This window comes from Gambusia affinis, linkage group LG04 (genome assembly GCF_019740435.1).
Source record: "Gambusia affinis linkage group LG04, SWU_Gaff_1.0, whole genome shotgun sequence".
NCBI classification, from domain to species: Eukaryota; Metazoa; Chordata; class Actinopteri; order Cyprinodontiformes; family Poeciliidae; genus Gambusia; species Gambusia affinis.
The window spans coordinates 13,330,986-13,346,933 of record NC_057871.1 but is presented as its reverse complement, the minus strand read 5'-3'; the positions used below and the strand labels follow the sequence as shown (position 1 = coordinate 13,346,933).

Sequence of the window (15,948 nt, the reverse complement as noted above, 5' to 3'; positions counted from 1 at the left end):
TAAAATCTGAGCAGTTCTGAACCTCCACGAAAGCTGATTTTCAGTAAAAGGTTTGGATTATGTTGATATGGTGAATGAGAAATAATTTTAGTAATCTATTGATTATTCCGACTGCAAAAATTGGAAAAACTTATCTATACAGCATAAGGCTGATTGTAATCTTTGATTAACTGATTAATAGCAAAAGATACCAGACTTTTTAAAATATTTTTTTTAGTTAATCGAAGATTAAATTGGCAATTCCCATCAGTTTATCATGATTAATCCGAGTGTTTCAGCCCTAATTGATAGCAATGAAAAGGTTATGAGAAAAAACCTGAGTCAAGAATATCTAAGTGTTTATTTTATCATGGCTTCTTTAAAATGAACATTTTTTACACATTTATCAAAAGTGAAGCAAAACAGAACAGTATCAAGGCCATCACCTTTTTTCCTCCTAAAATAAATAGAAACAAAAAAAATAAATGATAAATGATTTGGTCCCGACATAAAACAGCAGAGAAACTGCAGCTTGCATTCATCATGATTGACATGCTCAAATATCCAAAGGCACAGTAAGGAGGCTTCCTAAACAACAAAAAACATCCTATTTAACCAGGTTTATGACTCGTTTTCTCATAAATACCAGCTGATCAGTGAGCCAGTCTCACCGACTACTGTAATCTAACTAAACCCACATAATCCTTCTCAACATTACTGCAGCTTTTCTAGCAGCTGCAGGTCGATACTTTTTTAGCCAAATACTTAAAAAAAAAAAAAAAAAAAACAGTCAGATGCTGTTGGAAATGTTTCACTTGTCAGGGGTTTTACCCAGACTTTGCTCACATTGTCAGGGAGCCGAAAAACCAGCAACACGGATCGATCAGGATAAGAAGCTGGGACGGAAATACACTGAAAAACACTAAATACTACCAAGGATCTTTAGTCTAGCTTCAGGGAAAATATCTTGGTTCACTTGAAATGAGACAGAACTAACTTACAAGTAACTTTTCAGTTAGAAAGAATTCCTTAACACGGATGAAACTCACAATACGGGAATATTTTAAATTAAAATATCTAGCTGTAGTCAGCGCTTCTCAATTCCAGTCCTCAGGCCTCCCTGCTCTGCATGTTTTAGATGTACCTCTACTCCAGAGCAGCTGATTCAAATGACTGCATGACCATCAAGTGCTGCAGGAGCCTGTTAATCACCTACATATTCAATCCAGGTGTGTGGCAGAAGGGAAACACCTAAAACATGCAGGGCAGGGGGGTCTGAGGACCGGAACTGAGAAACACAGCTGTAGAGGGAGATTACTTCACTTATAGGTAGTAATTTTTCATTAACGTTGATAAATGATCGACTTGAAACAAATTCATACATTCTGCAAAGTATTTGTGAGTAGGATTGGGAATTTACCTTATTGTTTATCATTTATAGGGAAAAATTAGATTTATTGTCCACTGATTTCAATTAATGATGTTAAAAACTTATTGGAAAAGTTATTTTACGAGAGCAACAATAAATAGTACATTTGAAAATACAATTAAATGAAGTTACTATGTACTGTTTAAATCACACTTCTTTAAGTAAGTGGCGTCCTAAAGACTATTTAAAATAGGAATTTATTTTAAGAGTATATTGTATTTATGGTGATATCAATGCTTTGTCAGGCACTCAGAGCCATACAGTTACCTGAAAAAACCCCAGTCATTTTTAGCATTAAAATACACAAAATATCACAATATTAGCATTCATTTTGTATTTCAAGTGTGCTAAAATATTTGTACTATAAACCAGACTAAAAAATACTTGGTAAAACGTTTTTGTTATGGAGTGTAAAGAAGGCGAAACAGACCAATCATCATACCTCAGTGGTAAAAAGTATTTTGATTAGACAAAAAAAAAAAAAAAACGCTATGTAGAGTTTAATCCTAAAATAAATATAATCATGATGAGTTTGAGGAAAGATTATGGGGCCAAAATGTTTGTGAAAGCATAAAAAAAAAAGCAGCGTGTGAAATCACTTTGGTAAGGGAGCCACAGTTTGCCTTGAAGATGAATAAATCCACGGTTAGTGAGGCGTCTCTGTTGGTTTAAGGCAGGAAGTGGTTTCAGACCAACTATTCCAGTAATGTGTGGAGCAAACTGTAAGGAGGGTTTACGATGATGAAGTGATCCAGCAGTTGGGAAAAGGGCTATTTCAGAGTTTCTCCAGTTTTATTCACCCCTGAATGGCTGCCAGGAGATTAAAGCCATAAACAAATCAAAGAAACACCACAGGTACTTTTCTCCTGATCGGTAACATTATAACAAGATATAGAGTAAAATAAAAAAATAATAATAATTTTAAAGAATACTCCCCCTTTTAATTAACTGAACTCTACAGAAAAATGGTTTTTAATTTGTGGGCACAGAGTAAAGGGATCTAAAAACGACTGCATGACACTTCATACGTGTTTGTAAAACAAAATTAAAACTAACACATTATCCCCCTTGTTCTGAATTAAGTGCTACTTAGGGCTGGATGGTACAATAAAATGCTGTTGGTGGCCGAGTCCAAATACTCTTGGAGAGAACAGTACCGCATTTAAGGTAGTATAAGTGGTGAAAGCTTGTAAATTTATCCTTTTTGAAACAATAGAAATGTTCAAGGTTCAAGGATCCCCCAATACATGTAAAAAAAAAAAAAAAGAACAATGGAAAGATTTATGTTTTTTAGATTTGCAAAAACAGCCTCCAAGAGTTGCTTAAATATGACTTCATCAATCAAATCAAAGATGTTTTTATCTGTATATTATTACCAAATTACATGAATATGAAAAGACGTTCAACGTTATTTAATTTCAAGTACAAATTGAATACAGAGACAGATTTTTATTAATATTTTAACGGTTTGTTGGAATGTTTTATCAATGCATTCTGCCACCACTGACTCTTTGATCTTCCTATGGTTTAAAAATAAAATGAGTTTCAAAAAGAAATGCAGAAATCCTTCCAAAAAAAGTGAAATAGCCCTTTACCCTTGGATGCCATTGGAGCATTTTACACTCTGATTTCATACAATGGACAAAAAAAATAAATCTTTTGAACATATTTGTACTTTATAAAAGGAAAAGTAGAACCACTGACTGCTTCAGTAGTGCTGAATCCAGAAGTCAGTCCTGATGAATTTAATATTCCTCTAAGCAGACGTAACGGACGGCAGCTGCAGACCAGAGACGCTCCCGTCTTCTCTGTTGACTCAAACCTCCATCAAGCTGTATTTTCTTGATTCTGATGAGTTATCTGCTTGCGAACAAATGAAAAACCCGGATCAGATCGTGTCAGACCTGCCTGAGGACTGGAGTGACTTCGAAGAGAGTCAGCAGATTGGTGAGAGGGGAAGCTTCCTGTTTTCAGATAAAAACTCACTGATTGTCAAAAAACAAAACAGAAGACCTGGAACCAAACTGTCACAAAGCAGAGAGAAGACCTGAAGATCAGTGCACCACGTCGTTGATGTTGTGGTCTATGTCATACTTTTCACAAAACTTGCTTGTGAGGGGGAGGCAGGTGAGATGTTCCAGCCAGTGGAGGTTGATGGGGTAAACATAAAACCAAACCACGAGGGAGGAGAAGAGCCCGACGTAGAAAACCAGCGACACAACGATCAGGATCCGCTTGCGGTATTTGTCGAAGGTGCCGAAGGTGACGTAGGGCAGGATGGCGAAGGAGAGCAGCATGCCGCCTATGAAGCCGAAGATGTGGGCGATGTTGTCGATCCACGGCAGGAGGCCACACAGGAAGAGGAAGAGCACAATGCCCAGGAGCTTGAGGAAGGCCTTCCACGGCTTTTCCAGCATCTGCCAGCCTTGGAAAAGCTCGACAAAGAGGCAGGCAAGGAGTCCAAACTGGGAGCCTGCTGGACCCACCTAGAGGGAGAGAGAAAAAACAAAAAGTTCAGTCCAGTTTTAGTTCAACAGATTTTAATTAGTGTCTGGCTTGATGGAAAATCTTATTTTTTTTCTGGTTAAAAACACACAGATCATCAGTAGCACCTGCAGCTGTACGGCAGCGAGACCCGAGTTAAAGCAATAATTCACAAGTTAAGCTGAATCAGAACTTTTTACTTTTTTATTTAACTTCTTAAGACAGTATCTTAAGTAAATTAAGCAAACTGAACTTGGAGGAAAGTCGTTAGTTTCGGGTTTTATCTGTAATAAAAAAAACCCACATCATTCTTTTTTTCCTGAAAATTAGTTGCAGAGGTGAAACGGGAACCGTTTCCAAAGACGTCTTTTTTTTCTGACCAAGAAAAGCAACATACTTATAAAATAAATGCATCTTAAAAATGATACTGGTCCTACTTCGCTTTGCAACACTGCAGTGTGTGCCTCAGTTATAGATACAGTTCTGGGATAGAGCTGCAGAATGGGTCAGGCAGGAAAGGTGAGCAGATTAACGTGACGTCAGCGCTGAGTTTGGAGGCTTGGCCTGGTCAGCTGGCTAATCAGATGGGTGATCTGTGAACACATTAAACACCAGCAGCCTAAAAAAGGACGTGGCACTCCACCCACACGTCACAGACACATGGAAAGACATGATCCACTCACAGAGGGCAAAGGTCATTCACAGTCAGCAGCCGGAATGGAGTCACTGTACATGAAATGCCAGCTAAGCTACTGTTTCAGAGTTACGTTGTAGCTAAAACTTCATTTTCCTTAAACTAACAATCACTTCACAGGATGTTTTTATGCTTGGGAGGAAATTATATTTTCCTTGCTTTAAAGTCGTGTTGTGAAAAGATGTCAGATTTCTGCAAGTCAGTGAAAGTTTTTTCTTAGATAAAAACTTTTTATACCAATCTGAATAATAATCTGAGATTAATGACCTGTTTAATAACTAGAAGTAATTGGAATATGTGTGATTGAACTGAAATCATTATTTCTTTTAGGTGCCTCAAGACGACAGTAGCTGTGAATTGACGCTCTGCAAATAAACTGAGTTGAATTGAATCACCTTTTAATGTTATTACACAAAGATGGCCAAAAAGCTGAGTTGATGAGAGGGTGTGAAGTGCATCTTCACACAGGTTACAGGATTAAAGGTGACTTATAATGTATAATGTATAACTTGTTTGTCATATTTTCTGCACAAAATTATTCTTAAATAACGAGATTTTAGTCTGGTCAATTCTGCCGACCAGCTGTTTTAGGGGGTCCTGTCACTTTAAATCCAAATAAGCTGCTGCTGGCCACACCCCCAAACTCTAGATTTACACTAGGAAATAAAAAATGGCTGCAAAAAAGAGAAAAAGCACAATTATGCAATTGTACATCGTTGAAAAGAATTACTAGAGCCTTCTGCACAACCAACAAGTTTATAGCAAGTGGTTTCTGGATGGGAAGCCAACAACAAAACACTTGTCTTTTTCCAGCAGCCATTGTACAGAGCATACAGCAGTAAATATCAGCTGACCAAATGTGCTGGAACTCAGCCTGGTTGCTAGGTAACAGGCAGAGTTCCGCTGGGGTTGCTAAGTAACAGTGCAGTGCCCGTCGAATATGAATAAACAATCAGGAGCTTTTTGAAGCGGCTTATTTACCAGATACCTAAAAAAAGGTTTCGGAGTCAAAATTTCAACCTGAGTAAAAGATGCAGCTTAACCAAACAGAACAAAAGCAAAGATTTTAACACTGAGCCTTGATGCTCAGATTGTTGACCAGACTTTCACTTGTAGCCACTTTGAGGATGAATCCTGTTTCTGGAGCCGAGTCGAGGCGCTGCAGAGAATAACTAACCAGCCAGGTGAACAGAACGTCCTCCCCTTTCTAATTCCTCCTGGCCAGAGACAACAACTATAATCTCCACTTCCGGGCGACTGTTTCCACACAGCGCTGCTCAACATGTTTTCACTACACATCAAACTGGAACACTGAATGAATAAGAACTTGCTTTGGTAAACAGAAGCAGGATTAGGTGCAAAATGGGCCATTTTCCAAATGGATGCTTCCATGATTTAGATGTTATTAATAAACTCTTGGAATTAAATGTGCTTAAGCATAAGTTATTTACACAAAGATGAAACTACTTTTATGACTTTCTGCAGTTGGAGTAAAGGAATTATGCAGCAACAAAGAGTTGTGCACATAAAATAGCTCGATTTTATTCATATATATATATATATATATATATATATATATATATATATATATATATAAACCCTACATCCTTATTTCTTTAATGTATTGTTTTATTGTAGTTTAATGTTAAAAAATTAACACATTAACAAAAAAAAATGAAGTGATTAGGCACCAGAATCACAGGCACCCTCATGATTTAATACATTAAACTATGAAAGTACTGCAAAAACTACAATAAAGCTGCTGCTAATACTTGTATTTTGCCAGTCAAAAATGCTTGAGAATCAAGACAGGAGTTCAACCTTCGAACTTGTCAGGAAAATCTTCTCTTGCGTCTCTGCATGTATCTGACCTGCAGGCAACTTCCTCTCCTTTAACCCTGCAGCCGAAGGCGTCCAGCCATCTGTTGCTGTTTCCAGCTGAGGTTACGTCCAATTTATTTGCTGAAATCTGATATTTTTGTGTGTTGTTCATGTTACTAATTCAATGCAACCACAATCAGACGTTTGTGTCAACGATTTATAACCCTAAAGGGATCAGTATGCAGGAGAAGGACGTTGATGTTTAAAGAAGTAGGTTTATGTTAAAGCTTTACAGCAATGAGAGTCAACCAACAGCAGCAGCGTTTTGTGGAGAATTAGCTGCAATTTTTCTAGATATACATTTTTGAATCTGGTGGAGGGGTAAGAATGTGCACTGTAAAACATTTGAAGGTGGTTTACCTTGAAAATGAAAGTCCACCTGCTGCCTGGAAATGTAATTTAAGTCGACAAGAAAATTGTTTTGGTTTTAACTTGGAAATTAAAGTTGATGAATTTGATTTAACAACAAGAGACAAGTTGTCTAAACATTGCTTTTAAGTTCATTAATCTTGAACTGTGAGTTTTAACTTAATGCTGCAATTTAAATCAAATAATTATTTCACAATATGCAAGAAAAAAAAAACGAGCCAAATTTCTCTATTATTTTAATCACAATATCAAGTTAAAATAACATATTTTACTTTAGAATCATTTAAATTCCAGTTTCAAATTGCATGATCCATGATCTTTTCTGATCTTATAATAAATTTTATTAAAATTAATAATTTATGAATTCTGCTCAGAAACATTTAGTGTGAACAGGACATTATCCTCAAACATTTGTCTTAATAAAACACAAGAGTCAGATCAATGTAACGCTCTTCCACCTCAGGATACAGAAACAAGCCGCTAAGCATTCTGGGAAATAGTTCCCACTCCTGTCTTTTTCTTCTTTCAGTTTTTTTTAAGCTTAAAAACTCCAGTTAATTCAACTCTTGGAGGTTTGACAAAATTAATAAAAAGTTAACAACTTACTTTCACAAACTCGCATTTAGGTTCAAAATCTAAAACTCACAAAATTTAATTGACGTAAAGAGTAGAAGATAGTCGACACAACTAGATGCGGCTCAAATGTTTTACAGTGTGATGTGATGCTCTATAAGTTCAGATTTCTCAAGATTATAATTTTCCGCCATTACTTACATTCTGATTTAACATATTTGGTTTCTGCTGATGCGGAATTTGACGCATTTCTCACATCAATGATGTAAAAGTTGGATAAAATGGGTCATGACCGTTCAGACTGCCGACACCAAAAACGATCCGACACACGTCTGAATGGGGGTGAAAAGGTCAGAATTGGGCCGTTTGGACTTCAATGTGAATGTAGCCACAAAGTAGCAATGGAGGGAATTCTGTTTAGCATTACTTAAAGTAATAATTAAAACACGGACAACTGTCATAGACGCTTCTCCATCTCTGGTTTAAAACAAGAGAGGAGGATTGTTACAGCCTATTTTAGGTTCCTATCCTTGACAAATTTAAACTCACTCTCCTTCCATCCTAAGTGTTGCTGTTTGCGTTATTTTTCCATAAGGCTCCATGACTTAACGCCGACAGTATAATCCACTTAAAGCGCCTCTTTAAGTGGATTGACCGGCATGTGTCGTGTGTTGCATGTGCTTCCTCGGGTCGCTGCTGGTATTTAAAGACCTGCGGGACGGTCAGGAATGAGGAGAGTTGGGTGCCGGCTCTCGTGTCACTGTAGATCGCACAGAATCAATAAAATACGATGTTTTGTTTTTAATTTAAGCCAGGTGTAAGTTGAGAGAGGGAACAAGTCTCAGGATTAACTTCTTCTTCATCGACACGTGTGGAGCTGAGGGAACCCAGACAAGGCCAGACTTTGCTACAATTGTTTTTATTTAAACTGAAAGAGTAATCCCATTCACCAAGCACTGAGGCAGTGGCCTTTGTTAACCCACACAAAGGCATTAGGCTAATCTCCTAATAAGAAAAGTGGGCTTTCCTACCTCACATGTGGGTAATAAACCATAATCAAGACTGCCATTTCTCTACATGCCAATTGTATTACTATTTTATGTTTTTCCCCTTTTATGGGACAAAAACTGGTGTTACTAATGAGAAAATCTACTTATCCAGAGATGTAGCCATGGCTGACTCTGACACTTTCCCTCACGTTTTAATCTTGTGAACTAACAGAACAGCTTCTCCTTTCCATCAGCTCACCTGACCAGACACTTTGAAAGAGGAAATCTCCCAAACAAGTGATGTAGTTTCGTCATGAATGTAGTAATGAGTTAATCCAAGTTATTACAGGACGCAACTAACAAACCTTTTGACACCAAACAGCAAAAACAAATCTCACAGAATATCTCAAAGTGATTTTGCAAAAAAATAAGAAAAGGAACAAATGTTACTGTTTAACGTCACATTTCTTCATTTTGCAGGTTCGGCTTTCAAGAGACAGGAAGTTAAACTGCAATTGGTCAGAATCTTTTTTAACATTTTGTTGCTAGGATGAGATGGTTTTGTTGGCTGCATCAAAATTGGTTTATTTTGCAAAGCTGCAATGGAAACACATTTTATGCATCACACAAGTCACATGACCAACAGCCGGATGTTACCACTGGGGCAAACCACAAAGAAGAAGCTGACAGGAAGTAGTGGGAGATTGATGGCGCTGCATGTTGTTTAATGGGCTCTTTGCATGTCAGCTTCCGCGTTCGGGGAAAAAGCGGCTCAATCGTTTCTGGTCTATTGAAAATGGCATTTTACACTCGGTGTTAGCAGGGCTTGGCCAAGGTAACAATTAATGATGTACATCGATCCGAAGCCTCGACAAGCTGGAGAAAGGTTTTGAGACGTACGCTTCATTATACATTCACAGATACGAAGGTGAGTTTTACTTTCTTTAAACTTTGTGGCTAACATTAGCTTTAGCTTATGCTAGCAGGCAATATTCTCTGACGTTTGTCTTGTAAAAATCTGCTACTTAAGTATCTAAACATTTTAATCCATTCTAACGGACAATGTTTTTACCTTATTTTGTATTTATTTTTAAGTATATTATATGTGTTTATTGTCGTTCGTGTCAGAGACCAACTAATGGGGGATTTTAGGTTCGGGCTTTTTGCTTCTGAAGCAGGAGGAAGCACAACAACCCCACAGCTTAACAGTAGAGCAGCTCTGGGGTCGGAGTTCTAGTTCAGCTGAATGTTCAGGTTCAGAGTTGTTGCTTTTAGAAAAATATGTTCGTGTCCCTTAAGGTCTCCGTGTTATTTAGATTTATTACTTTTGCATGCTCCTTGTGAAGAGCTCAACTAGGACGGTGTTTACAGCGGTGTGTACAGGCAGATCAGTTGCTCGGCTGAATACAGAAGTGATTCCGTGGAAATAACACAGAGACGGATCCTTCATTTACCATCCGTCTTCCCCAGGTAGTTTTAGGCTGAAGAAGCTGATCCGGAGTGAAGTGAAGGCTGAAACCTTGCTGTGCGGCGTTACCTTTAACTGGTAGCAACGGATATTTAAGAGCCACTGTCTTATTAATTTATTAACGCTGGGCAATCCATGAAAACTTAAAAGCCCATTATGTTTGGAAAACAACAATGTTCATAGTATTGCTTCATTTGCGTTTGAAATACAACTTTGTCTTTTCTAGCTGTCATGGTAACTCAAAGCGGAAACAAGAGAGCCGCATTTCGCTCATGCGGATGTGACGTTAGCTCTGTACGTGTGAAGAGCCCATTGATTATCACGTCAACAAACTTATTCACACTTGATTTTAATTGTGTTTCTTATTCAGTGAAAACACAACAATTGCAAAATTGTATTTATGCAACATCAACAAAGTTTTGCACACATTTGTAAAGGAAAGGCAGCTGCTGACGTGTTTTCACCGTCAGGTTGTGTGACCTTTTGCACACACAAATTCACACGGAGAGCTCACCTCGGCTCTGTAGGGGAGGAACAAGGCAGAGGCCAGGTTTCCTGTGATGCCACTGAAGATGTAGATGATGGAGATGCGGGCCCAACCTGCCAGCTTCTCCAGGTCTCTGAGTACGGTCATCTGGAAGACCACCGACACGGCACAGTGAAAGAGCCTGAACACACACACGCCCACACAGAGAAATCTGTTAGAAAGAAAGTGTGCTATGGTTGCTCAAATCACTAAGCTCTTTTGCTCTGCTTGTTCAAATTAAAAGGGGTAAATGTGAACGTGAGGGATTTCCTTTGTGCTCTGAGTGTTAAGGAGCTCATGTGAGTGAACTGCTCACCTAATTGATTAGGCCAGATTCCAAAAATATCCTCAATATTTAAGTGGAAGGATTATCTGTAGGAAATGACTCAAAAGTCTCATCTTGTTTGTAAAACACACATGATAGGGTGAGACAATTTAGTATAAATTCAAAAGCTCTAAAGGATCTTTAAAAGTTGGCATATTATGCTTCCTTTAACAGATTAGGATAGCTCCAGGGGCTTTACAAAACACATTCATTACATTTTCCTTAGCTAATGAGATTTTAGTCTGATCAGTTCTCCCTATTTTCAGCTGTTTTATGGCCTCTTGTCACTTTGAATTCAAATAAGCTGCTGCTGCTGGCCACGCCTCCAACTCAACGTTTACACTCGCATGTGAAAATGGCTGCAAAAAAAAGCACACATATGCAACTGTACATCTTTGAAAAGCACAAGTGGAGCCTCCTGTACAACCAACAACAATGCAGCAAGAAGTTTCTGTATGGGAAGTGAACAACAAAACACTTGTCTTTCTCCAGCAGCTCATACACCAAACACGGTGGAGCACCACTTTGGTTGCTAAGTAATGGGTTGGGATTTGCTATGGTTGCTAGGTAGCAGTGAAGCTCCTGATGATTTGTTACTTTACATTCTGGAGGTTTTTTCTGGAGCTCATTTTCCAGTCACCAAAATTTGTTAACTTCTTGCCAAAAATCAGATGGGTGTTTTTTTGTTGTTGTTGTTGTTGTTGTTTTGGTTGTTTTTAGAAGCAATAGATTCACAAAAGGAAGAATAACAAACATTCAAAATGTGAATTTTGCATAGTAGATCTCCTTTAGCTTCCAGAAATCAAACAAGTCGTTTTATTTTGTGTGAGATCATTGGTGGTCTGCTTGATTCGCACCCAGCATGGAGGAAGAGGGAAAGCCACAGACGGTAGAACTGATTGGGAACGTCTGGATTCAGGAAGGGCAGCAAACCGCAGACATCAGCCAGACAGTGGACCTGCGACAGAACACAGCGATCAGAAACGAAACTATCTCTCAAACAGAAGCGCGCGCGCACACACACACACACACACACACACACACACACAGTCAGTGACGTGCGGTGAGGTTCATAGCTGGTGAGGCACTGATTTAATCATCATATTTGCAAATATTGACCTTCTGCATGTTGTTGTTTACACGAGGAAATTTCGCGCATGCGGACAACGCTGGAGGGCAAAAAGACAATTCTTTAACACGTCATCCATAGCCGCGCTGCCGCCGTAGAATAATCCCGTTAACTCAATCAAACTTGGACATGTAGATTTTATTCATTTCGTGCTGTGCTCTACAGCAAAGGGAAAACCCGTTAAAGTACAACTCAAAATTACTTCTTCCTCGCTCTCTTGCGCAGCTACGCCCAGACTCGTTGCCATAGCAACTGACAACAATGGCACAAGCAAAAACCCCAGGTATTTCCCACACAAAGAGCAGAACATTCAGTCTGTTGCAGTAGTATGGTTTTAGGTTTATTGTTTATTTTGTGATTACTAATACGTGATTGCTGTGAAAGAGAAGAAAACTATAAATATATCGCTTCACTTTACTGTATGGCTAGCTCTTTGTTCCTGTCTCTCACTCTGCAGTTATGGAGTCACAATGTCTGGGATCATGAGCGCCCCCTGCCATGAGGAAGGAGAACTGCCTGCCTCTCCTCGAATCTGTTCTCTGTCGTTTCTGATCGCTCGTCAGCACACGAAACACGTTACACACAGTTGGTGACAAAAAACACAGCAAATTATATACATAAGCTAAATTATGGAAAATCAGTTTATTCATTAAGTGTTTTTTAACCATTTTATTGGCGACGTAGACAGGAGGAACATGCTCCCATAGAAAGGCAGTTAGCGACCGGTAACGCAATCACAGGTGAGGCTCAGCTCGCTGCTGCCTCACCTGCTGCTCTTCCGAGCATTTGAATGGGAAAAAACAAAAATTCAGCGATTTTGAAGAAAAAATAATCAGAATTGGTTAAGCTAAATGAAAAATAAGTACTTTATAGTCCAAAATACAGGATGAAAATAGCAATATAAATTATTTTATCATATATTATTTTTCCACGACGTCACTGCACACAGTACCTGTGAGCAGAGCGTGGCCTCCTCATGGAAGTAACCATGCATGAAAGTGCAGTACTCTCTGGTTGTGATCTCACATCTGCAGCAGGGAGGGACAAAATGATGAGGTGCACAAAAATCACAGTTTGACATGTTTTCACAAATTAAAAATGGCTTCCATAGAACTAACTGGAGATCAGGTTTGATTTTATTTAATTAACAAACAATAAACCCTCCCGACCCCATTTAGGGAAGAAGGGTGTAAAGAAAATGGATGGATGGATAACAAACAATAAGCAAGAAAATAAATGCATATATGGATGAAACCACTTGTAAAGAGTCAATGCTGTTAATTATTTTCCTAAGACTGTTTAGATATTTGAGATTAAATCACTTTGGAGCTGTTTGGAATGATTAATCGTGATAGATAAATTATTCAAATAATCCTCAACTAATTTAGTAATCGATTAATTATTAACTGGAGCATACAGACCTGAAAAAAAAAGGTAATTTGCTGTAAGAACCACACAGTCAGAGCAGTAATTAAGCCAAAACTGCACAAAAACATATACAATTTACATTTAAAATTAAAAAGCTCCTTGTAAACATTTTCTGCCTACTATGCCCCTTGTTCAAAGAATTCTGACTCGACTGCCAGCCGCTCCGGTGAAAGCTGTAGATCACGACCTGATGAAGATCACATCATCTGCAGAAAGCAGAGATGTGATCCGGAGGCCACAAAACGTATCCCCTCAACATCCACACCTCCACGTCAACTTCTGTCCATGAAAGTAATGGACAGAATGTGTGACAAAGGGCAGCCGTGGTGGAGTCCAACTCGCACCAGAAACGAGCCCAACTTATTGCCGGCAATGCGGACCAGCAGAGGGTTAAAAACTGAAGAGATTTCTGAAAATCATTCCTACCTGCCCTTAGTGCCTATGCAGCAGGGTCGACCTTTAATGGTGCAGTCCATGTGTTTGAGGCCTGTGTTGTTGAACTTTCTGGGTTGGGTGCAGATCTGCCAAAGAAAATGATCAGAAATGTAAAGTTTCCTCTGAAACCCTTAAAGAACTTTAGTTTAAATTAAATGTATGAGGTTATTTCATAACCATCGGTGTGTTTGCTCACCGGCCACCTGGTGATGTCGTCTGGCCATTGGTGAGGCGGAGACGAGGCCGGCTCCTCACACACGCTTATCAACACAACAGACGAGATTTTCAGTCAACCAGCATTTTGTGTTTTTATACATCAGTTGCAGCAGAAACATTTTCTGTCCTCACTTGGGATCCTGATGGCAGACGACGCCAGAAGACCGGTCCGTAGATCCATTATTAGACTTCATGAAGGTGGCCAGCGTCTCCTGCATGAAATTATTCAAACGTTTAGTTTTCAACAGGATAAAACTTTACAGAAAATGTACGCACAGTAGAACGTGACGAACGCCAACTTTGATGTATTTTGTTGGCTTTATCTTGCATGACAGAGCAACGTGGCGCTCATATTGCTTTTGAAATTTTATACAAGAAAATCAAAAAATATTAGAATCTTCAACTTTGACACAGTAAAATAAAATCTAGAGAAATTATTTCCCTTCAAATATATTTGGCTGCAACTTGCGATTACTTTAGTAATCAATTTTTGGAGTAAAACAAAATATTAAAAAATTAACTGAACCCCATTGAAAACCTCCTCCTTCTTCCACCAAACATTGGTTTCTGAACTCTTCCTGAGTTAAAACGTTAGTATTGCCATTTCTAAATGAATATCAACTTGTTTTTTTTTTTTTTTTGCATTATTTGATATCTTAAAGCACTGCATCTTTTTCCTTATTTTGCCCATTTCTCATTTTCTGCTAATAAATACTAGATTTTTGGTTGGAATTTCAGAGACATGTTGTCAGTAGTTCATAGAATAAAATAATGTTCACTTTACTCAAACATAAATCTATAAAAAGTAAAATCAGAAACTGTTGTTCTAAAACTGTTTTAAGTCGTCTCCTCATTTTTTCCAGATCTATATATGTAACACAGAATGCCTTAAAACTATAAATGTCAAGTAATTTACCAACTGAAATAAAATCATTTTCTGTCAGTTGCACCACCTAATCTACCACACTTGGTCATCTGACAAAGGTAAATCAGTGTTTCAGGAAAGAGCATCACAGCAGAGAAAATCTTTAATAAAATACCGAGCAGTCGGTCATGAGTGTCTGGACACATCCAGAGTTATCATTCTGAATGCAACATCCAGATTCCCTTTCCAGATCTTTGTCTTTCTGGATCAACTGGACTATCTGCGCGTCCTGCCGCATGCAGGGCGAGAACTTTGCCCCGAGGTGGATTAGATCCTCCTGGAAGACAAAACGAAACATCGTGAAGTTCAACAAATGAGGAAACTCAGAGAGATCTACTCTGTCTACATAGAAAATCCAGATGTTTTGCTGAAATCAGATTTTTCTGCGTGGCTGTTCATACTTCAAGTGAAATCCGATAACAATCAGATTTCTGTGTGAGCGGTTTACATCCTGTTGAGACGCTTATCCAGGGTTGCACGTGTACTCATGCACATACAGCTGTATTTCACACATAGTATGTTTCATTTATGCACAGAGAGCTTTTGGAGGAATGGAACTTGACCTTGCATGTTTCACTTTCAAACAAAAGGCTTTCAGTAGAAGTGAAACTTAAGCTGACACCATGATATCATGGCATTCCTTAGCTGACGTAGTTCATCAGACGACCAATAAGGCGTGTCTTAGATATAAAGAATGGATCGTCCGTTTTTGATCAGATGCTGTTTAGTCCCGGTGTATTCACGTCACAACCAATTAGCCTGTGAGGGTAAGCGTCTCTTTCTTTTTAGCGCTAAAAAGAATAAAATAAGTAAAGTCTGATTATTTGTGTTTGACTGATTTTCTGCACGTGTGATCACATGCTTCCGATTCATCGATAGTATATTTGGTTCAACAACTTGGTAGCAGAGGATGGTTACATGTTGACACACGTGCAGAGTTGTGCAGATTTGGCCAGCCGTTTGGGCTGCTGCGGCCTGGCCGGACAGTGTAACAGCGTTGGGCCCAAAAAATCTAGTAAGGAAGTTTTTTCCTTGAACGCATTTGCACTGTCTGTTGTGGGGCTGCCTAAAAGTTAAAATATCAGCCGTAATAGTTTA

At 38.6% G+C, this 15,948-nt stretch overlaps 1 protein-coding gene across 1 annotated transcript; it reads right to left on the bottom strand.

The window, feature by feature from the left end:
- Positions 1–321: 321 nt before the first annotated feature.
- LOC122829283 (inactive rhomboid protein 2-like) lies at positions 322–15,148 on the bottom strand. Its single transcript, XM_044113719.1, has 8 exons — positions 14,966–15,148; positions 14,058–14,137; positions 13,906–13,969; positions 13,701–13,795; positions 12,799–12,874; positions 11,575–11,675; positions 10,381–10,534; positions 322–3,894 (listed from the first exon to the last, which is right to left on the bottom strand). The coding sequence occupies exons 1-8, from the start codon at positions 15,146–15,148 to the stop codon at positions 3,463–3,465; spliced, it is 1,185 nt and encodes a 394-aa protein (XP_043969654.1). The 3' UTR covers positions 322–3,462.
- Positions 15,149–15,948: the final 800 nt, after the last annotated feature.

What these genes read in the sequence shown, in the direction of transcription:
- LOC122829283 (XM_044113719.1), bottom strand. Translation starts at nt 15,148, where the DNA reads ATGTTTCGTTTTGTCTTCCAGGAGGATCTAATCCACCTCGGGGCAAAG. An exon ending in TGCATAGGCACTAAGGGCAG is followed by an intron (nt 12,875 to 13,700) that starts GTAGGAATGATT and finishes TCCCTGCTGCAG; the next exon opens with ATGTGAGATCACAACCAGAG. An exon ending in TCCCTCTTCCTCCATGCTGG is followed by an intron (nt 10,535 to 11,574) that starts GTGCGAATCAAG and finishes GTGTGTGTTCAG; the next exon opens with GCTCTTTCACTGTGCCGTGT.